At 41.3% G+C, this 27,480-nt stretch overlaps 2 protein-coding genes across 2 annotated transcripts in view; one reads left to right on the top strand and one right to left on the bottom strand.

The window, feature by feature from the left end:
• LOC104955734 (mitogen-activated protein kinase kinase kinase 7-like) overlaps positions 1 to 10,482 on the top strand; it is an 11,186-nt gene extending 704 nt beyond the window's left edge. Inside the window, exons 2-11 of the mRNA XM_010783126.1 lie at positions 1,328 to 1,415; positions 2,512 to 2,613; positions 3,309 to 3,374; positions 3,518 to 3,546; positions 3,650 to 3,787; positions 4,468 to 4,554; positions 6,347 to 6,421; positions 6,532 to 6,638; positions 8,719 to 8,899; positions 8,985 to 10,482. Of these exons, the coding sequence (XP_010781428.1) occupies positions 1,328 to 1,415; positions 2,512 to 2,613; positions 3,309 to 3,374; positions 3,518 to 3,546; positions 3,650 to 3,787; positions 4,468 to 4,554; positions 6,347 to 6,421; positions 6,532 to 6,638; positions 8,719 to 8,899; positions 8,985 to 9,950 (1,839 nt within the window). The 3' untranslated portion in view covers positions 9,951 to 10,482. The remainder of the gene's footprint in view (positions 1 to 1,327; positions 1,416 to 2,511; positions 2,614 to 3,308; positions 3,375 to 3,517; positions 3,547 to 3,649; positions 3,788 to 4,467; positions 4,555 to 6,346; positions 6,422 to 6,531; positions 6,639 to 8,718; positions 8,900 to 8,984) is intronic.
• A 442-nt stretch (positions 10,483 to 10,924) lies between these two features.
• On the bottom strand, positions 10,925 to 27,251 carry LOC104955736 (dynein heavy chain 11, axonemal-like). The gene is given in 38 exon segments (XM_010783128.1): positions 10,925 to 11,234; positions 11,455 to 11,595; positions 11,728 to 11,840; positions 12,171 to 12,286; positions 12,566 to 12,748; positions 12,986 to 13,168; positions 13,442 to 13,501; positions 13,860 to 13,979; positions 14,070 to 14,287; positions 15,065 to 15,158; positions 15,285 to 15,422; positions 15,515 to 15,642; positions 16,015 to 16,163; positions 16,282 to 16,475; positions 16,579 to 16,701; positions 16,776 to 16,946; positions 17,411 to 17,551; positions 17,667 to 17,831; positions 18,345 to 18,549; positions 18,652 to 18,774; positions 18,933 to 19,035; positions 19,128 to 19,260; positions 20,427 to 20,600; positions 20,750 to 20,884; positions 21,313 to 21,414; positions 21,843 to 22,025; positions 22,514 to 22,657; positions 22,750 to 22,863; positions 23,156 to 23,302; positions 23,397 to 23,570; positions 23,665 to 23,724; positions 24,169 to 24,330; positions 24,410 to 24,552; positions 25,244 to 25,367; positions 25,460 to 25,622; positions 25,761 to 25,870; positions 26,281 to 26,364; positions 27,213 to 27,251. Coding segments are annotated over 38 exon segments (5,307 nt in total). The 3' UTR covers positions 10,925 to 10,986.
• Between the last annotated feature and the right edge of the window lie 229 nt (positions 27,252 to 27,480).

Here is a 27,480-nt window from a genome sequence, read left to right on the forward strand (position 1 = left end):
GTTGTCTGCCGTTGAACATGTTTATCTGAAACATACCTCTCTTTTTCCCCCTCCTTCAGCCACTCCATGTAGATGGTTAGTTTTGAGTATTTATGCCAGTAGTCCCCTGTTCCTCCCATTGTGTGTTAAGTGTGTGGTCGTTTGCAGCTTCATGCACTGCAGATCAGGCGGCTCTCCATTAGTATGACCCCGATACTAATCCAAACAAAATGTCCTTCCATGTTATTAATACTCGGCTGGTGGAGGCTCATGACCCAGTGTCAGGAGACAGTTTGTAGTTAGGGTGACCTGTGAGTGAATCAGAATCAGAAACAGGTTTATTGCCAGGTAGGTTAATTTTATTTGGTGTTGTGGTGCATATAAATTAATAAAACAAAAAAATTAAAAACACAGATAGAAAACATTATATATAGCAGTATTTACATTGAAATAGAATTGGAATAAAAAAAAAGAAAATCAGCCAGTTTTGCTGTTGTGGTCGCAGATTTAAATATTATAAATGTAAAACACATTTAAAAGAGAAGTACAGAGGTTAAGGACACAGCATGCATGGGCTGAAGGAGAGACTTTGATTAGTTGTCTGACTTTTTTTCTCTCTCACACACTTGCTTAAAGTGTTTGTACAATTAATATGGCAATACAAATCGATGAATCATGTTTAAATCCAGCTTAGTGGATACTTTAAAAAGAGATCTCGCATTTAGAATATATTTTGAGTCATCTTTTTACAAACAATACATTAACATAGTAATGGAAAAAGTTTGACATCAACTATATAGCATCACACTGTGATACTACTGTATGCTAAGTGCTTTTGAATGTTTATGTAAGACAAATTAGCCCAGTAATGTTTTTAAAGTATACAAAACAAAGGTAATCATGCAGAATGGCCTCTGTTTATGTTTTATGACAGTTTTACACACTTATATCTTCACACATGGATTAAAAACCATTATTTAATACGAAAATACTTTGGTTCAGTCTTTAGTGTAACCTCATATTGCTGGTTAGTTGTTATGTTGCTTGGCAACGGTCATATATTCCACCGATTCAGAGGGTATGACTTATATGTCAGTTCAGATGAATTGGCATGTTTGTCACTGCTGTGTGAAAGGTCTTTGTTTAGAGACCTAACCTGTGGTATGAAGGAGGCTCAGACCTCAGTCCAGGCATCCCGCACACCCCTACTAACCATCCGGAATGATTTACACTTTATTTTCTTAAAGATCATGTTTCTTTGCCAATGTCAGTTATTGGAAAACTAAAGGAGGATGCTAATGAAATGAATATATCTCTGTTTCTCTTGTTGTCTTGTCTCCTCATCCAGGCTGAGATTCTCAGTGTCCTGAGTCATAAAAACATCATTCAGTTTTATGGAGCCGTGCTGGAATCTCCCAACTATGGCATTATCACAGGTCAGACCCCACATGTGTGTGCGAATGCTTGTCTATTTTTATGGGACTCATCCTCTCAGAACATAAAACCTAAACATGTGCTTAATTCAGATAAGAGTGCACTATAAATGTAGATGAGTATTATTATCTTTGGGGTTACGGCCTTAGAGATATAAGGAACATAAGGTTGGAGGTCATGTCAAGGTTTAATGTACGGCATCAAGGGCTAGGGACAGGGCAAGGTGTCCACTAATATAAAACTACACTATTAAATCTGCATGTTATCTTTATTACTGTGTATTTGATCCTCAATGTGGTGCTTACGAACCCGTTAGCACATGCTCCGACTGATGTTTATGTGTGTGTTTTGAAATATTGATGTTTACTCTAAGAGCAGGTTCTTGTTGGGTTTCCTGGCAGGACATTTGTAACTGAGACCGGCATGTTTGGATGTGTTTGTAATCCTCGATGGGTTCATATGGTTAAGATATAGCACCGACACACTACTACAGACTTGCCGGGCAACAATTCTAGCTGCAGCTGAGTCAATATAGTCCAATGCTTACTAAAAATAAAAGAGTATAGTAGGCAAAAATAAGAACTGGAGTTTACAAATCCATTAGGAAAGGACAGATTATACCTGTTTGAAGCTATCCTCTGTCTTCTACTTGTCTCTTTTAATTACCGGATTTAACAGGAAACTGAAAAAGGTTAAAAGTGCAGAGATAATCTGGATTAGACCGTCAGGGTTTGAAGGTTTTGAGCTTTTCCACTGGTTTGAGTCTCTGTTTGATGGTCTGTGTGGCGTACTGTGCTCAGCTGTGTGATGTTTCTCAAACATTTAAATACCTTCATTTGTAAACTATTACTGCACTGCAGAAATGTCCAGGCAAGAGCTTTCTTCGACATGTTTTACAGGGCAGTTTCTGTCACTAGTTTAGAATTTGTGTAACTTCTATTTAAAAGGCAAACTACATAGTTTGTTATCTGCTGTAACAGTTATATATAAGTTGATATTTATTCTACAATACCAGGTTTTGTTAATGTGTACAGTAGCTCCGTGTGCTCTATATATTTGAACTGTTATCGGATAATGACAATGTGTGTGTTCTCACAGAGTTTGCCAGTGGAGGGTCTCTGTATGAGTACCTCTCCAGTGAGCAGAGCGAGGAGATGGACATGGAGCAGATCATGACATGGGCCATACAGATAGCCAAAGGTACGCCAAGAAGCAATGATTGTACTGTAATGATATCTGAAAACTGAATCACCGTGCTTCTTATATCAAGCAGAGGTCAGAGCCTTGGTATGATGACAAGTGTCCTGAAACTGTGATACTCTGGTCATCATGCACCAGAGTTAATAATAGTTTACACAACTTTTTATTTGCTTCTTAATCCCTGTCTCTATCCAAGCTTTTTCCAGTCAGCTGTTGCAAATGCTACGAAGTGCAAAAAGGCAAAAATAAAATAATCCAATACAATTATAAATATGCAGGCTAGTGAAATATATTACTTTGGACACAATATACAGTGTATTCACATTATGATATGTGTGAGAAATATCATTTTTAAATGCCTGTGAACAGCAAAATATACCTTGCTGATTAATGGGGCACTGAAATATGGTGTTACAATAGATAAAATAAGAATATTTAGATTTCTAAATGTTATCAGTGATATTATTTTAAAGGTAGGATTTCAGGAAAGTAGGATTTTTTTCTAAAAAAGCAAAACAATGCATAGACTAGAAAATGCACAATTGTTCCATTGATGTAAACAAACCAACACTTGTTCAACTCAATTAATCTGGTGGATTTTTGGGTCAACCTGATGCTCAAACCTTAACATTTTAGAATGAAACTACACCAAAACAACGTTTTTCGCCATTTATTAATGCTTGATATCTTCACAGGGATCCATTACCTCCACGCTGAAGCTCCAGTCAAAGTCATTCACAGAGACCTCAAGTCACGGAACGGTAACACATTATCCCTAACCATATTTAGAGATTGTTCCTAATACTCCTTTTCTCATTTGCTTTGTCAACTGTTTGTCTGCTGAAGTATAATACTATTTCATGTTGCACAGCTTTGACCGGTTTCTCTGTTCTCTTTGTTTCAGTGGTGATGACAGCAGACAGGACCCTGAAGGTGTGTATCCTTGTGCTGCTCAGTTAGCTGCATATTAGCATTTACATTCCAGTTCAGGGACTCATGTAATCTTGTATTTTCTTCACTGCTCTCTGGATCTCAGATCTGTGACTTTGGGGCGTCTAAGTTCCTGTCCCATACCACCCACATGACGGTGGTGGGTACTTTTCCTTGGATGGCTCCTGAAGTCATTCAGAGCCTGCCTGTCTCCGAGACCTGTGACACTTACTCCTATGGCGTGGTGAGTTGGTAGCCCTGTACAAATATCAGTATAGACTGTTGTAGGAACTACTCCTGAAACATTCTATAGTTCTCTACAATTACACTCTGTTGATTTGTCTTGTTTGACGACTTAAGAGACATCAGTAAATACCTCACCCGGTAATTTTGAAGCTTTGACGTGTCTTGAAAAGGCAGTTGCTAGCAAGTGGCTCAATAAGGCTGCGTCATCCCCAGCACTTTATAGTAAGCCTGGGAATCAAACCGCAAAACTTATTTTGGTTCAAGGTTCAAGGTACCAACCAATATGGTACAGAGTGTTGAAAAATGTCAAGTACTGAATTAAATGCTTGCTCTAATATTTATTTTTGTCAGATTTTATTTAATCCTTTGCTGATTTAACAAAAGCCTATCCCTTTTTTAGACATTTAGGGAAAGAAAAACATGGAGAAAATGTAATTTCCCAGTTTGGGTTAAATGAGGAAAGTATTTAGATTTTTTGTAATATTCCCCAAAGTAAGGTATTGTAACGTATTGTTTGAAATCAATTCATACTGCTGAGAGTGATGAAAGTATTACCAGCTCTACTGTAGGGGGTATTTTGGTTTGTTTTTATGGGGCCTGATAAGACTGAGCTACTACCAACCCATTGGAGAAATCTCATCTGTCTGAATGAACTAACGCCGTCTGATCTGTGTCCAGGTACTGTGGGAGATGCTGACTCGGGAGGTTCCTTTCAAAGGTTTTGAAGGGCTGCAGGTTGCATGGCTGGTGGTGGAAAAACAAGAGGTAACCCCCTCTCCTCCCAACACACACACAAACTTTTCTGAACAGTCTGTCAGCGTGCAGACCCACCAGAGTTTGAGAAGGCTGCAGGAACAATGCGATGCTCTCATGGTTTCCACTGTGAGCTGGTGAGGCTGCGGCTGGGTATTTTTAGGCCCTGATGTCAGTTCTCTGCTCTTGTAAGGCCTGGATACACAGCAGTGGAGCTGGGCCAGACTCCCCCCCCCCGGCAAAAGCCTTTACGAGAGGAAGAGAGACAGAGAAAGCCAGGGAGAGTGAGAGAAAAGGGGGGTACAGAGGAGCGATTGCAGGGAGAGGAGGGTTGATTCAAGAGGTTTATGAGACGTGGGGGATGCTGGTTATACGGTGTATGTGTTTCAGTTATTGCCACACACACACACACACACACACACACACACACACACACACACACACACACACACACACACACACACACTGGGAGCTAACAAACAACTCGGAGAACATGATTCCTGCGTGGCTGTTGGCTAATCTCCAAATACTCTCCCTAAATAACTCTCTCTTTCTATTTCCCTTTCCCAGTCTCCCTCTGATTTTCCCCTCCACTGCTGTACCTCTCTTCCTGACCCTTGTACTTGCCCCTCTCTCCACTCAGAGTGATATTTTAGGATTAATCCCCAGAGAAAACTGTTTCCATTTACTGAACCGTACTATGGAGATGTCTGCGCTCATGCAGACCTTTGGCGATGCCAGGGTTCTTCTAGGGACATTATCTTAATGGCATTGTGTGGTTTACAGAAAGATCAACATGGAGCCAGACTGTTTAAATGTTCCCATTTTATCTCATAAAGAGGTTGAGTGTATTTTAAACAGATATACAAAAACAGAAACATTTCGTTTATTCCAGCCATTGTCTCATAGTGTGCCTGTCTGTCCCTGGAATATTGTAAGTTATACATTTTATGTGAAACTTAGAGCAAATTTGACCTCACATTTGAGTTTTGTCTCTGAGCTCTTTTTACTGATTCCAGCTGGGTTGGAATGGAAAAATGTGACATCACACACTCTGTACTGCTGAGAACCAATCAGGATTGAGAAATGTTTGAATCAAAATGTGCGTTAATGTTTTCGTGCTGACGACTCTGAAATGAAACATAATGTTTTCAGCCACACTATCAACCAACATAAGTTTGATATAAGTTTAGTCATATATTTAGCTAATAGTAAAATGGCTAATATTATTTGCAATGATATCTTATACAAATTCATGGTTCTCAGAGGCTGAATATCACTGACTATCATCTTTCCCTGATCCCTTCCTCCCAACACCCTCAGAGCCTTTATTGTCATGAGTGTTTATAAACTATTTTACTGAAGCATCCAAGTACAAACTGTTATAAAAACGGTAATACTGGAAACAAACAAGATGGATACATTTTACATTTGACTGATTACAGCCCCATTAGCCTTAACAGTACTTTTTGTTCACTCATTATGATGCAATTTCAGGATGCTTACATGCTAAACCAGTAAGGTGAGCAAGGTAAACATTATACATTAAAACACATTCTAACATTCTCATTATAAGCAAGTTAGCATGCCTACATTAGCATTGAGCCTAGAGCTCCACTTTGTTTCAGCAAAGCCTCACATAACTCCTAATTTGATTATTGCTTATTTACTCATGAATATTTTGACAAAATAGTTTAGAGTTTGCAGGGGCTTCAAATGGTTAGTCTGTTTCATTATGTTTGTTCGATAAATATTTTCTGTTAAAAGTCAAACGCTTCTGCTTCTTGTATTTGAATGTGTTTAGAGGCTGACTATCCCCACCAGTTGTCCAGCTAGTTTTGCAGAGCTGATGAGGAAATGTTGGCAAGCAGACCCAAAGGTAAGCTAAATGCACAAAAGATGCAGTCCTTAATCCCCAATAAATGGCTTTTATACTTCACTGACATCAAAGAGTGTGTCAGCTGGTTATTCTTGTATCTGTACCTACAGGAGCGTCCGCAGTTCAAACAGGTGATGGTAACCCTGGAGACCATGGCCAACGACAGCAGGCTACCAGAACAGTGTAACTCCTTCTTACACAACAAGGACCAGTGGAGGTACACACTCTCACAAAAACTCACTCACAGTGTTGAATAGACATTTACAAGAAAACACTGAGTGTATCTGCACTGCGTCTGAGAATGAGGCAGTGTATACAGTTAAGTCTTGGCCAGAATGACAAATGCAGTCTGTGATTAACCGTACTCCAAATAAAAGTCAAGATGCATGCACACAAATTCAACATAGTCACACATGTGTGTAGCTCAGCTCTGTGGGACTCTAAAGCTCAGGAGAGGAGTTGAATGTGTGACCCTGTGCTCTACTTCAGTCTATAATAAGCTCTTTGGAAAGTGTCCATGGTAGAGATTCCTCCTCTCCTCCACTCTGCCCTCGCTGCACCACGGGGGGAAGAACAGGGGAGAGGAGGGGGGGGGGAGGTTGAGGAGAAATCAAGAATGGGCGACAGAAGAGGAGAGGTTTGAAACAGAAATGTATTGGGTGAATGTGAAATGTAAAATACAGTACAAGGCAGGAACAGAGAGGTTAGTGGGAACTGAGAGGCTAAAGGGGTGGGACGGGGGAGAGAAAGAGAGGTAGGGGATGGAGCAGTGGAGAGAGGTGAGAGATTCTGAGCATATTTAACATGAGTACAGCGAGGCAATCAATTCTGAGTGAAGTTTTGGGTACGGGTGGAAAAAGTTGGACAAGAAAAGGAGGAGGGGGGAGGAAGAGTCGGGGTGGTTAAGGGGCGGGATGAATGAAAAGGGAAGAACATAGGGAACACAGGAAGAGGAATGGCTGGGCTTCAGATCTGTCTATATTTAGATGCTGTGAGAGTTGATTGTGTTTGTGAATGCAGGTTCATGCACAGTCACTGAGAAGCTCTAACAGTGGCCTCTTGTGGTGACATGCGGTACTGCAGGGACACAGTTTAGTCATTTCACTCCAGCATTATTGTGTTCTGCAGCCAGAGGTGGGAAGTAGTGGAGTACACATACTTTGTTACTGGACTTAAGAATATTTTTCTGGTATCAGTACTTTACTCCACTACTTACTTTTCTGACAACTTTTTACTTTTACTTCTTACATTTATAAAGTTCACCATATAACTCACTTCAATTCAGTTTTTTTTAATGCATTACCATAATAATTGTTGTGTTGTTCCCAAGGAAGAGGTAGTCACCCTAGAATCTACAATGTAGGCATTTATTTCCCCACTTAGTTTTTCTTTGCTTGTGTTCTGAATGGTTGTTGTTCAGTGTTGAAAAATTCATTAACTAACAATTACATGATTACAATTTGAAATAGAAGATCTTTAAAGTTCCATTAGTATAAAGTGAGGTCCAGTTACCAGTTACTCTATTTAACAGCTGGTAGTTATGGCTTCTTTTTACTGAAGTACATTACGAAGCCCATACTTTTTTACTTTTACTTGAGTAAAGAAGTTTAGTCAGTACTTTTACTTTTACCAGAGTATTTTTAAACACGAGTATCTGTACTACTTGAGTAAAGGATGTGTGTACTTTTCACATCTCTATCTGCAGAGATGTCAATTCATTTATGATAATATAATATATTGATAATCAATATATTGGCAATAAAACAAACTTTATTTTATTTAAAAAAGACTTTATAAACTAAATTGACGGACATGTAAAAGCAGGATAAGCATAAGGTAATGTAACAAGCCAAACAGAACCAACAAATGATACAACTAAAGAGAAAGACACAGAAACCAATAAGGGATAAGACAAAGGTTGATAAAATACATAAAGATAATGGACAACATATAAAAGTATGTCTATAAAAATGGGTTTTAAGTAGCAATGTAATGAGGTCACTACTTCCTATGTTAAGTCTTGTGGACTTCTATGGGCAACTAGAAAATACACATTTCAAAAATATTTGAAGTTATACATGGTGACATTGAACCTGTTTCATAGTACATCATATATTTGAGCCTGAGTGTGTTTATCTCAGACTTAAAGTTTCACAGCTATGGTCAATACTAGTATATTGTTACAGCAAATGCTTCTTTGTCGCTGCAGTGAAGGTGCTTTTATAAGTAGGCCACATATGCCTGAACTAGTCCACAATACATGACTTCTAATTTGTCTGCGTGTTCCCGTTCTACAGGTGTGAAATTGAGGCGACCCTGGAGCGCCTTCGGAAGCTGGAGAGAGAGCTGTACTCCAAAGAGAAGGAGCTGGAGGAGAGGGAGAGGAGGCTCAAACTGTGGGAGGAGAGGCTGATGGAGAGGTCCAACATGACCCCCAGTCCCACCTCCCTCCTCATGGAGCGCTCAAACATCTCACCAGTAAGTCGAGGAAATGCAGATCTGTTCAGACCACTCCCCAAAGGAATATTGAATAATACCTTGTTATAATCACCTCTCCTACCAGTTCTTCACACCGCTGTCCATCGGCTCCTCGGGCTCCTTTTTCCGCTCGCACTCTCAGGAATGCAACAGTGCCGGGGTGAGCAGCGCGGGGGTCAGCAGCCTCCTCCGGACCCTCAGCAACGGAGACACGGAGAGGGGGAGCAGTGCGGTGCTGGACAGGGGGGTGGGCTCGCTCGACAGCGGGAGGCTGCATGCTGTGTTCCGAGGGTTGCAGGGGAGATTCGGAGAGGAAGACGTGGAAGAGGAAGGGACCCTGGAGGAGAAAGGCTGGGGGCAGAGGGAGAGAGACGAGGGTGGGAGTGGGGAGGGAGGAAGGGTGCAGGTGACACTCAGGAGCTTCCCGGGAGGTGTAGTGGAGAGGGAGGAGAGGACGTGGGAGGAGGGGGACCGGGACAGAGGAGGCATGCAGAGGAGCAGGGTGACCACCATAGTCCGAGGGTACTCAGGCGGGTTTGGAGAGGCAGAAGGGGAGAGGGAACGGGAGAAGGAGGGAGGGTGGGAGATAGACAAATTAGGGGACAGGCTAGATGAGAGAGGGTTGGAGGGAGGTATGGAAGGAGGGATGCTCCCAACTATGTTCAAGGGTCTCCAGGGGAGTTTAGGGGGCTTGGGGGACATGCTGTCCTTAGACATGGATGACATGGGGGACATGGACAGACTAGGGGACATGGACATGAACATGGGGGACCTGGGAGTGAGGAAGGTGAGGAGCGAGCTGGGGGTCAGGGGTCGCAGGAGTGACATGGGAGTGGTGGTCCAGGGAGTGAGAGGTGACCGCAGCGAGGCCATCAGCCAAAAGATTAGAGGGGACATGGGGGTCATAGGTCACTCGGGGGTACAGGTGAGCATGCGGGCTTCGTCCAATCAGAACTCTGTGAAGAGCTGCAGCGTGCGACACGGAACCAAGATCAATATGGCGAGTGCGGCCATGGACATGATGGAGCTCGATTGGTCCGATAGCGACTAGAAAAGGAGCGCAAACACACAGAAATACACACAGAGGCCAAACTAGAAAGATATTGACTTGTTAGCACATACGATGTCTGAGCTACAGTATGTGCATTAGAATCTCCAGTTGGAAAACAGCTGGTTTACACATATTTGTTTTGTTATTTTATCTTTTTTTATTGAATGATGGAAACTACACCCATGTGTACTGTGAAGTGGGAACGAGCAACAGGACAATCAGAGGTTGTCTTGTCATATTGTCAGAATGACTTCACCTGTGTATTTTACTGTAATGTGCTATTAAAACAGCCGTATAACATACTGTAAGAGGTACAAGTGTTACAAAATAACACACTTGAATAGCGCTCTAATGAGGCAGCAGAGTCTGTTTTTTCTCTCCCCTGCTTTTAGAGTATCTTTTAGTTTATAGATGTGATTTGTTCAAAACAAGCTTTGACGTTCTCAGTTCTAACTGTGATTTAGTGTGTGCATTTTTGGCATTTCTTTCTGTATATTTTATCCTTTTTCAATAAAAAGAAAATAAGCTCTGATTCCATTCTTGTCATATTGAAGTTTAATAAATTGAACAACAGCAGTAGAAAAAAATGTAACGGATCATCAGGCAAAGCTGTCGTACCACAGTGTAGAATTACTTTTCTACAGGTCCTGTATTCAAGATTTTACAAAGGAAATATTACAGCAACAATAAAATACTGTACACTTAAAGTACCAAAGTTTAACTTCATTAAATATGCTACTGTATGTAGCTCTATTTAAAAATAATTGTTCATATTGTGTTGATTATAATATGTATCATCTCAATCTGTAAAGTAACTCCGTAAAGTAACTAAATGAAATACACATACTAAAAGTATGAAGTAACATAGAAGGGATTTGATCAAGTACCTGAAAATTGTAAAGTACTCGAAGTACTTGACTACAATTGCTTTCACTATTGATCAATAGTCAGTAGCAAGCAGAATATCTCACATGGATACCTTTTCCTATAAACTAAAATCCCTTTCAACTTCTGAATGTGGACCCCTGTCCCCCCCTCACACACTGAGCAGCAGAGCCACTCCTGCCAGCACCCACTTTGCGGGCCTCTCCCTGGTCTTGAGGCTGAAGGTCCAAACATATGTGGGTCCTCTGATCTTGGTTTTGTAGACCGGGCACTCGTAGATGTTCCTGGTCTCCTGGCGGTCGTTGGGCACCGCTCGGACCGAGATGACGGGCATGCCTGGGGTCAGTTCCTTTAGACGGGCCTCAGTGATCACCCCCGCCTGGGTGTCCCATCTCGCACCTGTCAGACGAAGTGAGGAGAAGAGACAAAATTGTATCAAAACGTTACAAAGCTTTAGCGTGAATGACATAATTTTATTCACAGAGGGAGAAAGTTGAGCGTTTAATCAAAATGTCCTAAGATAATATAGTGTAATAGTCTTGATCAATGATAATTAGCAGTAAAAGGGCCCTCCATGTTCCCTGACATTAGAGAGTAAATAAAGACAGTGTTTGTCTACCTTCCATGTAAAGTCCATATACGTATGCACCCTCCCTGGCAGGTTGGTTAAACTCTTCCTTAAATTTCTTTGTCACATCCACTGTCAGGTTCACTTTATCCAGGGGCCACTCGTTCTTACGTGCCAGAGTCTGCATCACCGCTACAAAGCCAAAACAAGATTTAAAATCACCCAAAGGATTAGTGCAGAGTAAAAAGATAAAGGGAGATGAAATTTTTTTAAAAGCATTGAAGCTTAGGTAAAACTCTTATCTGTGTGCACAATGTGTGTTACCAGTGAGGAAGGATTGTGGGTTGAAAAGTCCAGACAGCCAGACAACACTCGGCAGAGACAAATCCTGAGTCCAACTGTCCAGCTCCTTACAGCGCTGCAACACATCATTGTACCTGACACACACACACACACACACACACACACACACACACACACACACACACACACACACACACACACACACACACACACACACACACACACACTTAGGAAAATGTCAATCTTCTGGCCAAAGTCAAAATAGCCCATACAGTAAATATCTAACAGCTAATTTAGATGCATTGATCTATATGTAATGTAGCGTACAGTATAGCAAACAGCCAATTCCCAACATTTCTAAAAGCACAACATTTACACACACACACACACACACACACACACACACACACACACACACACACACACACACACACACACACACACACACACACACACACACACACCATATAGCCAGGCTGTAGGTGGAGGGGTAGGCCAGCTTGGTCCAGGTATCGGGGACGTCGTCAAAGAACAAGGCTGTTTGCAGCTTCTCCATCTCAGAGGAAATGGCCAGTTCACCCTTTGACAGATACATTAAAGTGTTACATCACTATCACATACAGTAAATTGAGGGTGCTACTTGAAGCAATGTAAGGTGAAGACACAACACGTTAATACACAAGTTAAAATAACATTAAGAAAATCATTTTCAGTATAACAAGTATCTTTAAATGTTATGCTTAAGTATGCAAATTAGTCATCATCTTATGTGTGCCAATTGTTATAAATGTGCAGAACAGAAGAATTAGTCAGCCAATTGGATTATGCAAAAACAAAAACACAGAGGTGTGGAGCGTACCTTGAGTCCCAGGTCGAGCTCCTTGAGAGAGCGGCGTATCTCAGAGATGAGTGTGTTCATGCGCTCACACTCCTGGAAGCAGACCAGGATGTACGGGGAGCGTTCAGCTGTTTTAGAGGTGATGTCCGACATGTTGTACTCCTCTGGAAGTTTCTCCAGCACCTCATCTAAAATGGTTTTCACCTGAGGGAGGGTGGGTACAAGATTAAATAATGCATCACTCTCCACCTTGTTTCTCTAAGAATTAGACAATTAGAGTCATGCTGCTATTGAGGTAAATAAAAAAATCTGGCTTGTAAAAAAAAGAACTTACATTACTTAATTTGAGAATCAATATATTTTTTATGAAAATATAATTCTCAAATAACCAACATCTACTCCCAAAATAAATAATTGTCCCTGCAGGTGTAGCTACTGTACCTTCTCCTCCAGGGTCTGCGAGACCCCCTCCCCCATCACAGCGTCAGGAGACTGCAACTCCAGCAGAGTGTGGAAAAGGTTATCGGACGTCACTGTCAGGAACTCAATCTCTGCATTGGGGTGCAACCCATAATGCACCGGGCTCTCATGTGGCAGCATCTCATCTATAAAATCATGGTAGCCCTGGAGATGTAGAGGGAGAAATGGTGAATATCTTTGTTTATTTTCATTTTTCTGTAAGTCATTTGTTTTTTGTATTTCAAGTGTGTTACAGCCTGACATATTTAGTGTATTGACTTCACTAGTAGTCATTTCACTTTTAATTTGAATTTATCCAAGCCCTGACTGCACTTGAAATGTTTGTACTTTCAGACCAGTTCAATTCAAAATAGAGGAGAGCAAAAACAGTTTTGGATTTTAAAGCACGTTTCATCAAAAGTCTCCCCCTGTAGTTACCTGGTAATCCAGGTTGGAGGGGACGACAAAGCCAGGAGCCAAAGAAAGCTTCCGGTCAAACTGGAAAATAAAACAGCAGAAAGAAAAGTTTTAAGATTCAGATCATTAAAAAAGAAAGATTAAATTGTCCCAGACCAGGTAGCCAAAATGTCTTGGTCCAACAGTAGATTCAATCTGCCGCATTAGCTTGCCAGAAACTCTTTAGCTAACTTGCCAACAACTAGCCAAATGACTGCTAACTGGAGATGATCTCAGCCAAAATGTAATCCAAGTTTGCAATCCAACAACACAGTGAAATCTGGCAGATAAGTATCGTCTAAAACCAAAGCCAGTTTGTGCTGTTTGTGCTAGAATAAAGCTGAGTGTGCCAACAATCAGCCAGACATTCACTTTCTCTGTCATGAAGAAAACAAGAAACCTGGTTGGGCTGCATGTATTCCTCCAGGTATGTCCTGCAGAGCCGTCTGTCCCAGTCGTCAGTGATGTGTCCACCATACATGATCTCCCCAAACAGGTACCTCAGGTCCTCCCATGGCACCTAAATCATCACAATTATTTTGAAAATCCGTTCAAATATGATCAACATCATGCTTTAGCTGCTAATAAGACCCATGCACCAACACTCCACCTGTGCATTGGCCTCCAGGTAGTTGTAGAGGACGTTAACTGATATCGTCAGGTCTCCAGTGTTGAAGGGATACTTCCTGTTCCAGCCCTGAGGACCAAACTTCCTACAGTATAATAGGGGACCTTTAAATCATGGGTCTCTTTATAGGACATCCTGGACCAGTGCAGCCGTGAGCAGGAGTTTAAGACCATCCTCTTCTCTCTGTGTTACTTCCACGCCTGTGTGGCTGAGAGGAGGAAGTTTGGTCCTCAGGGCTGGAACAGGAAGTATCCCTTCAACACTGGAGACCTGACGATATCAGTTAACGTCCTCTACAACTACCTGGAGGCCAATGNTCCCAGGTTCGGTGCTTAGTCATATGAGGCAACGTAGTAAACAAATTGTTTATTTATCAATTAAAGGTCACCTATTATGCAAAATCCACTTGTTCATGTTTTTTATACATAAACATGTGTCCCCTCTGTGGAAAGAGATTCTGAAAGTTTCAGGAAAAAAGATTCGCTCACTTTTTCCTAGAGCACCATTGTGTTCTTTTTAACCAAATATCTCTCAGAGGGACGTGGGGAGGGGCTCCTTATTTTCATCTAAAGTAACAGACAGAGAATCAGCCCTTTTGAAACAGGGCACAGAGATTTCCACAAACCGAGCTTTAATGGTTTGTCTAGTGTAGGGTAATAAGAGNGTTTACTACGTTGCCTCATATGACTAAGCACCGAACCTGGGAGGGACAGAGAGCCTTCTCTGTCGCTGATAAAAAAATATTATATTATATATATATATATATATATATATATATGTATTATATTTTTATTCCAATCTATTTCAATGTAAATACAAATTATAATTTTTTTATGTCATTATAGTGTATCTGCATTTTTAAAAAATAAATGTTTTACTGTTATGTATGCACCACAACACCAAGTAAAATTCCTCGTACTGTATGTGTCAACCTACCTGGTAATAAACCCGTTTCTGATTCTGATTCTATGAGACACTTACCTGGTCAAAATTATCCAGAGCAGCATGCAAATTAGCATGCATGCCTGTAGGCGGTTCATTGGTGATCTTGATAGCGTTTTCCAGGATTCCCTGAGGAAAACACATCAGATAAGATTCACATCTGGGAGAAATCAAGCGTACATCTGATATACCTGGGAGCCTACATTCATTCCATGTGCTGCATTGACACGACCCTTCTGCACAGTGCGCCTCTACCTGTGGGATAATGTGTTCCTGGGGGGTGGGGGCCGGCTCAGCGCTCATAAACACCCTGTAGTCCGGGTGGCTGCCTTCACAGCAGCGCTCCAGCAGCTTCTCCAGGGAGCCCAGCCAGCGGGCAACCAGGTGGATGTTCTACAGGGAGGTCGAGAAAACACACCTTAAAAATCTAGTAGTGGGTGAACAGTTCAAAACGTTCAGAATAAACTCATCTCTTCCAGTCCGACCTGCAAGATAACCCAGTGACCCTCCTTGGCAGCCTTCTCCATGGCAACCTCAGCCACAGCTTCCTGGCCCTGACCCAAGGACACGTTGTGAAGCTTCCCAAGGTCGATGGTGAAACCCAGCTTCCTTCCTGGGAACACAAGATTGAATTCAGAATCTTTCTCAGTTTTGAAGTAAAATCAAAATCTAACCTTTAGAAAATCCTTCATCTGACCGTACTCCCACTGAAATACATATTTGATCTCTACTTATCTTTTCCCTTCCTTCAATGATTTTTCTGCTTTTACTCCTTTCATATTTTTCTCTGCATTCTTCCCACAATGCTTTTGCAGTATATTGTAAAGGAACATATTTTCTAAAAGCCAACTGGGCTTAAGGACACCACTTAAAGAAATATCGCTTTGCACAAGTACAAAAAAACGAGATGTCAATGTAAAAACCCTGTATGAGTATTTATTTGTGTATGAGTGCATGCAATGTGTGTCACTCTGTTTTTCAGTACCCAGTGATTCCACATCTTTAAGAGGGTCCACTCCGGGGGAGAGGATGAAGAACACAGGTGAGGCTGGTCCACTTTCTCTGAAGGACTTTGCAAATTCAGTCTTCCGGCCCTCTGTGTACTTCACCCCGAGCTTCTCCTCCACAAAGTTCCTTCAGTACGCCAATAGGAACAGCAGACATAGTCAGGGTTTAGGATAAAGTGATTGACAACTGGATAATCTAAAAGGAAGAAACACAAGTGACATAAGGCGAGAAAAACCCTCCTTACTTCAGAGCATAGGTCATGCGATCAGGTCTCAGGGCTCTCATCATGATGAGTTTCTGCAGGGAGCTTTTCCCTTTCCACTCCTGAGGAAACTTCTCTTTCTCTGGACACTCAGACTCCACCATCTTCTTCCAGCGTTTAGGAGAGCCCTCAATGTCCCGATCTAGACCGCGAAACTCATCTGTGAAACTCATCACCTTTGCAAACACACAGGAGAGCAGCAGGTTATGTTTGACAATATCATCTAAGGATGTGAGTCAGCAAAAAAAGTCCTGTGTGTGGATGTGTGTCTGCATGCACTTTGATAGCACTCCACGCTGAGTTGGAGAGGAAGTCCAGGGGGCTGATGTAGTGGTGGTCGATGTTAAAACGTAGCAGGAAGTCTAGCTCTCGCACATCTATCTCCTTGCTCATCAGCAGCAACTGCAGAGGAAGGACACAGTCAGGAACACAACACACACACACACTCTCTCTCTTTAACGCTGACACATACACACCTGGAAAGCCAGCTGTGCAGTAAAGGTGAGCTTGTCTCTCTCAAATAGTCCCCTGCTGATGTAGTTGAAGGTGGAGTAAGTAACAAGGTCTATGAGTATGTTTACTCTGCTCTTCACATCCTCACAGGCCTCTGCTAGTGCCACCGCTTTGTGGAAAACCACGTTAAAGGCCTGAATGAAAATAAGAGAAAGAAGGTTTATTATTCACGTGGTCTTAATCACGGCATTAATGCATCACAGCTTTAGGAAAATCACTGTTTTCTTTGTATTCGATTTGTCAATTCCTAGGCTGTCAGTCAGCTATTAAAGTGACTTGTATTGCTATTTATCTAGAGATAGTTCTGGTGTGAGTTACTGAGTGCTGGAGATAACGGCTTTAGAAAAGTCAGATTTCTCTCAAATGTAATTGAGCTTTCAGGAATTATGGCGCGGTATATTAAGAAAATTCACAGACCTCGTTGTGAGCAGTTTCATGTAGGAATAATTATCCTTATATAATGTCACAACCCTTTTTCGCAGGTGTAGTTGTAACATTAAAATAGTTGCTATCTACACTACAGATTGCAGCACAGGTAGCAGAAATATGTATTCATTTTTTTGGGGGAACTATCCCTTTAACTTTCCCTTCTGGTTACCTTGAGGCTGAACTGGTATATGGGGTTGATCTTGTTAAGGTCGTTCATGATGAAGTAGAGCAGAGAAGCTCGGACAGCAACGAGCCGATAGTGTTCTCTGGCTTCGTTTATCTTCACCTCGTTGACTTTAGCTTCCACAACCTGAGAATAAGTGATGGAGGGAGAAGACAGAGGAAGAAGAGATGAAATGATGGATAACAAGTCAACTTATATAATATATACTATAACAACTAAGAACACACATTCATGCTGCTACCTTCATCTCAATCTCAGCAGCGGTGTGCTTGGTGGTCTCGAGCTTCTCCACCAGCACGTTGTCCCCCAGGAAGTTACTCTCTGCAGCGGACAGCCGGGTCAGCAGCTCGTCCTCCAGGAGCTTCAGCTCAATCTTGAACATGTTCTGCTGTTTGGTCAGGTTGCTCTGCGGGAGTTCACACAAACAGCACTGATGATTCTTGGAATTGCTGAGTGTACAGCATTAAACCCTTAGTAGCGATATTTTTGGCAGGGTTTCAAGTTTTTTTATTTGTCCCTATTGTAAGTCTGTAATTAACTGTGTTGCTTGAATACACACTCGGAATCAAGTTTACGGAAAACAATACATTTTCATTTAAAGGGTTATAATTCAGAAAATTAATGAATATTTATAAGATATTATTAGGACTGATGTTGGTTAAAGAATGTACTTATTTAAGTGGAAATAATATTAATATAACATTCTATCGCTGTTTTTGATATTGAGAAATCTTCATCCTGTTTGGATATCAAAGCAGCTTTTGGTCGTGAGGTATAATGGTTAAAACATTAAAAGCACTGTTGGACATTTATTAATATTATAATAAATAACTGGATAAGATTCAAATGAACCTTTATTGATCTCCTAGGGTAAATTCAGTTATCCAACTGGAGGATTCTCATAAATAATTGTCCCCACCTTCAGGTGCTCGAGGTCGGGTCTCTCCTGGTTCACCACCTGGGCCAGGAGCTGGTCCTCTAGTCCGTCTCTGGTCACAGTGAAATTGATGAGGGTGGTCTGTGCTTGAATCTCTGGTTTGTAGTGAGGGTTGGCCAGCTTGGTGTGGAGGATCAGTCTAAAGCCTGGGTTGAAGAAACACTCCTTGTCCCCAACCTTTATACAGCTGTGATGGAGCGTTACAGAGCAGGGAAGTTTCAACTATAAGAGGAGCAACAAATAATACATTTTTGTGTACAGTGCACTCTTTCATGTGTGTGTGTCCCACCTTCCCTTCTTGATGGTGTGTCGTCCCAGCAGGGGGTCAATAACAGGGTCGATGGTCTCCTCCAGGTTCTCTATGAGGACAGTGTGTCCTGCCACCACAGCCTGCTCTATCACATCTACATATCTGGAACAACATAAAAAGCTCTCCCAGATAAAGGAAATAAAAGTGCTGCTGAGAGCGAGCATCAGATATATAACTCTGGGTCGGGGCCAGAGCAGGTTTATATTAAAAGACTGTATCTCTACCCGAGGATGATAAAAGAGGATTTATTAAACACTCACCCTGTCTGCCCCAGACTGACGACTTTCAGGCTGCTGCCGTAGCGGCTCTTGATCCACTTGATGCCTTGCAGCTGAGGGTCAATGAGGAGAGGCCAGCGCTCACCTAAAGAGGTATTCACACATTGACATTTAGTAAACCTAGCACGTTTTATTGCAAAGAAAGAGACTGTAGTATCACTTGCTGCCACTACTCACAGTTTGTGAGGATGGTTGCATTCTGAGTTGACATTTTGTCTCCTGGTAAGCCTTCATTGTTCCACTGGGCCACCATCGCCCCGTCAGTCAGCATCAACACTGGATCCAGGCCCTCTGTCATGGGGATGGGCATCTGGTGAGGTTAGACACATATGTTATAATTGTGGGGGAAACTTCTGAAGCAATTGGAGACTCAGAGAGACACAAGGAGAGCTGGAGCTTTGATGGCAAACACTGACTGTTTATTTGGAGCTTCGGCCGGAGAATTCACAAGACATGTCACGGGCCACGATCTGACCACACGGTTGAGATGCCACAATCAATTCTGAACAACTCTTCTGTAGCTCAAGGTTTTAACTAGTTCAGAGTGTAATAATCAACATTCTTCATCAGCGAGACTAAACAAATATGGACCCTGAATCTAACTAGAGCTGTCGTCCATAGAAAATAATGTGCGCCAGGGAACCTACGTTCCAGATAGAAGAAGAGCTTCTAGATGTCCCTGAACAATAAACTATCTCATGTCAGCTTGTGCTCGGTCATAAGCTGGCAACAACAATGCGCCCAAGCTGCCCCTCCTTAAGAGAGATAGCAGCAATACCCAAGGCTGTAGACCTATGTAGTGTGAAAGATGACAGTGAAAAGAGAAAATGATGAACTGGGTCAAAGGTTGAATACTTAAGCAAATTATTCCCCAACAATAATTGAAATGAAAACATAACCTCCTGTTGTAAAGACAGGAAGTCCTTTGTGAAGAAGGAAAAAGGAACAGATATGTTATTTTCAATCTAATATGTGACAAGAAACATTTCCTTTAGTACTGTATTTACAGTAAGAACAGATTCAATGTACTTGTACTTCAATGGAATATTTACACTACATATAACTGTACTCTTCCTATCTACTACATCTACAACAACGAGGGAAATAGTGTACTTTTTAATCTTGTTGATTTTAAATGTATGAGATAAACTTGAATGAAGTTCTCCAGCAGTATGTCTTGAGAAACTTCTATCTTTTAAGCTAAATTAACTATATAAAAGGTCCTTGGTTTAGCTTACAAATGCATCATCACACAGCTGATCATCATGAAAAGTGATAGTCAACATTTTTACTGCACACTGATACACATTTTATTTAAGTTAGGTTTTGAATGCAGGACTTTTACTTGTAGTTGATTTTTCAAACCGTGGGGTTTTAGTACTTTCACGTTTGGAAAAAATCTGAATACTTCTTTCCCCTCTGATTGTAAAGATAACCTTATAATTAAGACAATATTCCTCATTGTAAGATTGTGACCTTCTGGCTGCGCAGGAAGGGCACCCAGAGGTTGTCCAGAAGCTCTCTCCTGTACTTCTTGGAGAAGGATCCGGCGTAGGAGATGAAGGCCGCGGTGAGGAGGAGGTCGCCGCTTAGTGTTTCCTCCTGCTCGTGGTACTGAGCCACTGAGTGGGCCCAGCGCACATTCTCACTCTGAAACATGCACAGATAACATAAATACAATGAGACACGTGGGTATATTTCAATAAGCACCTATTAACCCTGAAATATTTCATTCTTATCTAAAGCAAAATGTACTTTAAGATGTAAACTGATCTCTCATTGGTTGCTGCTGTGCCCACCTCCAGTCCTTTGACAAGCCGATTGGCTAGTTCTATTGTCTTGTTGGTGCGATTGACCTCTTCCTGAAAGCGCAATTTCTCTGAAGTGGCTTTCTCAAATGCTGTTGTCAGAGTTTCCAGGCTGCTGTCCAGCTCCTGAGGGGGATGTGAAATGATGTGCAACATGTAAATAACCTGGAAATAAATGTAATAAAACAAAAATAACAGCATGAAACCACACATTAACCTCTGTCTAGAAGGCACTCAGTAAGATCTACTGTTACAGTACGGGTAGGTCAACAAGCTATTAAAACACGTCAAGGATCAGAATTAAATAGAAATTGCTCGAGGAAAAGTGGATTATAAGATTGCCTATAAAAGTCACTGCCTCAAGTAGGAACCAATAGGACCTTTACAAAAGACTACAGCCCCTAAGTCACATCAATAAAATGTGGGGCCATTTACACCAGAAGCGAACAACGTTTTCTCTTGTTCAGCAGTTTATATGGCAATCTGTAATTTGAGTTTATAGCAAATGTAGATAGAGAAAACTAAGAAAGGAAACATGATTTAAACAGACATACAGCAAGCTTTTTCCTGATAGCCTCTAGTTTCTCAGCAGCTTCAGTCAGATCAGCGTTGGCCTGAGACAAACACATCCTCTTCATCTCTACCTCACAAGATACCTGCAGACAAAACAAAATGCACATACACGCAAACACAGAGCAGTTTGACCCAAAGACAGCAATTATTTTGATGGAATCCCTAAAAAAAACACCATAATAAGCAAAGAATATGTAAAAATAAGTGATAAGTGATTAGAAAATCACCATGTCACATTATTTCAGACTAAACCATAACCTGTAACATTAGTGAAAAGCGTATGTGACATTAAAAACAAAACTTTGGTCACATAAAATATCATGCACACAGTGTATATCTTACGTAAAAAAGCTTGTACTTACGAAGATCTACCCGAAGCAGAAATATTTGGGGAAACAGAATAAAAACAAATCAACCACAAGAACACATTACTGTATCCTGGAAATCATCACACACTGGCCTAGCGTGGATGACAGTAAATATGGATGACAGCCGGTTTCTATGTGTGCACCTCGTGGAAGCGAGTGATGTTGATCACCCAGGCACAGAGCCCTGCAGCAGCAGAGGATTTCTGTCGTACAAACTCGGGGTTGAACTCGGGGTCACTGAGGTGCTCGTCTCTCACGCACCTCACCGTGGCCTCGGGGATGTGCTCTTTGTCAAAGTTCACCAGAGCCTGCAGGAAGTCATCCACCTGCACAAGCAGAGGTGTGTGTTGTGGAAATTGATAAGAAAAAAGCATTGGCAAGCTTCTAATGTAACAGTGTTTGATGAAATCCGTTTATATACAGTAGAGTGCTTGTTTTTTGGTTGAAAAACTATTTTATAAGAGGCAAATTAAGCAGCTGCACACTGAACATAAATTAAAGAGGCTACAAATCCCCCAGTATAAAAGGCTATTAGTAAAATTGAGAAAATATGTAAATGGGTAAATTAAGGAATAACAAAGCAATCAATTCACCATTGCAAAAAATATGAATACACATTCACAATAACTATAAATATTGAATTTTTAGTTGTGTTGGCATCTCAGACGAGCGATAAAAAAAACAGTAAATCATTTTAAATGTGTTGTGCAATGTTTTTTCTTCAGTAAATGAAATATATATGTGGGCTCTTTGGCTTTGCGTTAGCCAGCCATTAATCTAAGAAACACTACGAGGCGTCGCTGTGAAATATCACCTTGCTCATGACCATCTTGGAAGCCTTCCAGCTGCGATCTTTGGGGATTCGGCCTTGGGGAGACAGTAGCACCAAAACAGCTGCCGAGACGTTAGTGACAATAGCTGGAGGGTTGGGGAACGTCCTCAGCTCCGTCAGGTTCAACTGGATAAGCACACACACACACACAAAACAATTAAAATAAATCAATTGTGGTAACAGGATTTCAGTCTCTATATTGATGTGTATTGAGTTACCCTGTTTAATGTATTGAGGGCTGAATTGGCTGCCTGTAGGGCTGGTTCAGCCTTTGCCAGGTCGTCCTCAGTCTCCTGTTGCTGTTTGGTCACTTTAGCTTGGATTGCTGCCACCTGAAGAAAACAAAAACAAAGGCATACAAATCATTTGAACTCTACTTTCTACCTTTAATTAATTGTTGCACGTTTGACTATATATACTGTAACACTGAAGAAGTGGCAGGAAATCCACGACTTTACATATACAAGTATGTGCCATTACACACACACACACACACACACACACACACACACACACGCACACACGCACACACGCACACACGCACACACACACACACACACACACACACACACACACACACACACACACACACACACACACACACACACACACGCTCAGTGTTACCCTTTGCTCCTCTGCATCTGCCACAGCTCTCTCTTGGTTGAGCCTGTCTGTCTGTTGTCCTATTTGATCCAAGAGAGCCTCTATGTCCGAGTTCCTCTGCCACAGCTCCACCTCCTGCACTGCTAGCTTGGCTTTCAGATCTTCTACCTGAACAACGGAAAGGAAGGATATGAAAAAACATGAAGATGGTACACGGACTAAGGGAATAAAGGACATAAACAAACTAAAGACATTGTCTGACCTGTGAGGCAGTCGTCTGAAGTTTCTGCAGGCCGTTTTCTAACCGCTCCATCTTCTGGGTCAGCTCTGTGCGTTTTTTCCCCAGCAGGTTGCCGTACAGTTTCATGAACTCAAGGAAACTCTTCGGGGTGGTGTAGTTAAAGTGTTTCTCACTCTGCTGGTACTTTACACTCACCTGTAGCGTGTGGTTAAACGAGAAGCCGAGAGATGATGTCAGAGAAGGTAAAAGAAAGGGCGGTTATCACCCATGGTGCTTTGCAACAACTCACCTCATTGACACTGGTGTGGGCGTAGGAGATGAACTCACTGATAGACGCCCGCACATTTGGCTGCACAGGATACACACGCACAGAGGTTTTGGGAATTATTAAATTGACCCACATAGTTTTAGAGCGACCTCATTTTTCTTAATAGACTTCATTAACACAAAACGTCATGTTTATAGATACAACGGGTATACTACTTACATTTCCAAATAATATTTCCACTATTAAAAAATGCATGTTTTTCCTTTGCGTTGCTGTATAAGTGTGTGTACAGTATGTGTAAGAAGTATTGGGATGCCGGGGCCGTTGTTTTTTAGCTGCCTTTAAGTTGGATGCCTTTGGTTTTGTTTATGTTTGTTCTGCATTTATGTATACAAGGTAAAAAATGTAATACAAATCTTAATGACAAAAATTCAATAAAAAAATGCATGTTTCTATTCTTCAACTCCCAAAGGAAGTATTTAATATTTAAAAGAAAATGTGTATGAATGCTATATGAATTAGCACCTCCAGTCCAGGTATCTTCTCGATGAAAGTAGTGCTGACAGACTGCAGGGCGAGCTGAGGCCAGGAGTGAAACCAGTCTATGGCTGTACAATTCACCAGAGCCGGAAACTTCCTTGCACGCGTCCTCAATGTGAACCCGACTGGGGAGAAACACAAGACAACCTGGAAGAGGGTGGTGGAAGTTATATTTAATAATCAATTATATGGGAGCAAGCATATTACACATAATACTGTTTCAGACCTTGAGCTGTCTTCGGATCCTCTCAATAAAGAAGCTCCAGCAGTTGTCTCTGCTATCTATGAGTCCTAATCCTCTCAGCTCCATCCGGATGGAGGTCACAATCATGTCCACCTCTTCATCACTGAACAGGTCTGGAATATCCCCTAAATAACACAGACAATGCAAGCTCAAAATTAGAATTTGTTCCTATTTACAGTACAAAAGGTGAATACAGAACTCAGCAGTGTTCAGTGGAGTTGCTTTCAGCTGATTGCAATAGTTTCTCCCTTTTATATTTCACCTGATAGAGTAAAATGTTTTTGTGTGCTTAAACTAGAGGGGAATAACTAACACCAGTGTGATTCTGGTGAGATTATGACCATCCTGGCCAAAGTTACAGATTACAGTTTATGGATTCAACTTGTGTTCACTTGTATTGCACACTGACTGTAAAGGTACTGTATGCTAGCGGCTAAAGCTCAAAAGGTCATACAAAATACACTTGTGTTTATTTGGACAATATGTGTAATAAAAAAAAAAAGTGAATTAGAATCAGTCGGTTTAACGTGGGGAATGATTCATCATTATCCCTGCACCACTCTATCAAGGAAACATATCATTCAATGACACATTTTGACAAGGTTTCTGGTTCCATCCCCTTTCCCTTACATATATACAACCTGTGTATCACTTGTTTTCGTACACTGCTAAAAATAAACATGTATATGCCGATGATATTGATGGTATTCCCTAAAAGAAAGTATGCTGACTTTAGCTTTTACATGTAACACACTGAAGCAAGACTTCTTTGCTCATCAACATAAAAGGAGTTTAGCACAGTCCGTGTAACCGAACCTGAGGCCAGCATATCGTTGATGAGCACCAGGAAGCGTTCGTCTGGAATCTGGGCGTCTGTATGCAGGAACACTGTCCCAATGTTCTTCACCCCCACCTTTATATACAATGCTGCTATATCACTCTGGAGATCCGGGACAAAGAACAAGTAAATATGTCATGCTACAGGTTTACTTACATGAAGTGACATTGTGTATCTTTTGTGCATATGTTTACCTTGAGGTCATTGATTCCATAACCTTTACGAAGAGTGATTTGGAAAACTTCCAGTGAGCTGAGGAAAGCAGCCAGCCGACAAAGACTCTGCTTCCCGCTGCCCCCGACCCCCACCAGCAGGGCGTTACCATAAGGGGCCTCCAGGATACGACTGATGCGACACCTGAGCACAAACAACAGAATGAATTGTGTGTCTATGCCCTGTGGTTTACATATGTGCTAATCTGTGTAAATCCTCCCTGGTGCATGTTCTTGTGTTATAACAATTATTCATGCAAATGTCTCTGCGTGTGTGACTTACACATGCTGGATGGCTTCTTCAAACAGTACCAGGTCCATAACGGCATTCAGCTCATTATAATGCTCCAAAGCATCAGCCAGCGTCTTCTGGAGTTTCTCCCAGTCTGAAGCCTGACAAGACGGGCAAATAAACAAAAGTAACTCTCGAGTGAGGGCAGCAGTGTCAAAGTGACTATGTGGGAACTTCCAGATATGTAATTAAATGAAGTTCCTATCAAGACTTGAGTTGATTAACTCCCAATTCCAACCCCACACAGAAAAGAAAGGTAATTAGTTTAGCTAATGACAGTGCACTCATTCTCATTTATCTTCTGACAGATTAGACATGACAGGAGAATATGTGCCATAAGGTTTTTCAATATGTGAGCGACTACAGTCTGCATACTAAATTGATCAAAGTCAAAAACAATTAAACTTACATATTTTATTACCATGGTTAATAAAGAATAAATGGATGCTTGATGGGAGCAACATTGTATATAAATCGGAACTACTGTAGCTTGTGTGTGAACGTGTCGAACCTGATGGTAGCGCGGCTCTCCCACTCCCAGAGCAAAGTGACAGTACACCAAAGGCTGGTGGATGAAGATGGACTCGTCTAATCCCTGGAGGAAACAGGCAGACACAGATATATGAAAAAGGCAAGGCAATACCGAACAGGCCACAGTTAAACTGCCCACATGGCTATACAAAAAAAAGTATTTTTAACTATACAGTATGGCATACTAGAGATTGCCTAGAAACAGAATCTGTGTTTTTCATATTTTTGGATCTGGGGGTGTTGCTGTGTTTCTTTGAGTAAATGTATTTGAATTGATGGTCAGTGTTGAATACAACATATTACATTTACAGGATTTTCTTGTTTTTCTAAACATTATTCACCCATGTCACAGAAAATCCATCTTCCCAAACACACACATTTGACCACAGAAGATATAAATGTACAATTATTGACAACAATATAAACCACAAAAAAAACATAAAATATAGAAAGATGTGTTGAGAAATAATAGAAAACCAAGAAAAATAATAGAAAAATAAAGAAATACAAATGCTATTCAGAGATTACTGTAAAGGGTTTCTGGAAAATAAATTCAAGGAAGCACACTTAAATGTACTCTGTTTAAAAAATGTCAAGCAAAGGACATTGCTTTATTTTTTGTTATTAAGATTTGTATTACATTTTTCACATTTTATACATAAATGCAGAACAAACATATACAGGCAGCAGCAGACTCACACACACATGCCTACATACACCTGCGCACACATTAATATATACATCAACGCAAAGCATCTAGATACACATTTACAACAAATACATCATATACACGCACATGTACATGTACACATATACAAATATACTTCCTGTCCCTCCCTAGGACAGTGCACCTTTGATATAGGCCAAGAAGATGTGCCGCACTCCATTAGATTTGCTTGGGACATTATTTACCCTGGCGATCATCATTTCAAAGGCCGCAGTCTCTGTCATGAGTTTGAGCCATTCTGTAAACTCTGGCTTATGTGGGCTCTTCCAGTTGCGTAGGATAAGCCTGGCAGCTACAATAAAACCTGTTAAAGTCAGTCTAAGTTCTGCTTTAGTAAGGCCCGGTGGCACAAGAGATTAGTCCGCCAGCAAACAGAACTGTGGTGATTCTGGTAGAGGCTTTCTGAGCCACCCTTCACGGTTTTTTAATACCACTTTCCAAAAAGGCAGTACC

This window comes from Notothenia coriiceps, unplaced genomic scaffold (genome assembly GCF_000735185.1).
Source record: "Notothenia coriiceps isolate Sejong01 unplaced genomic scaffold, NC01 NC01_scaffold00024730, whole genome shotgun sequence".
NCBI classification, from domain to species: domain Eukaryota; kingdom Metazoa; phylum Chordata; class Actinopteri; order Perciformes; family Nototheniidae; genus Notothenia; species Notothenia coriiceps.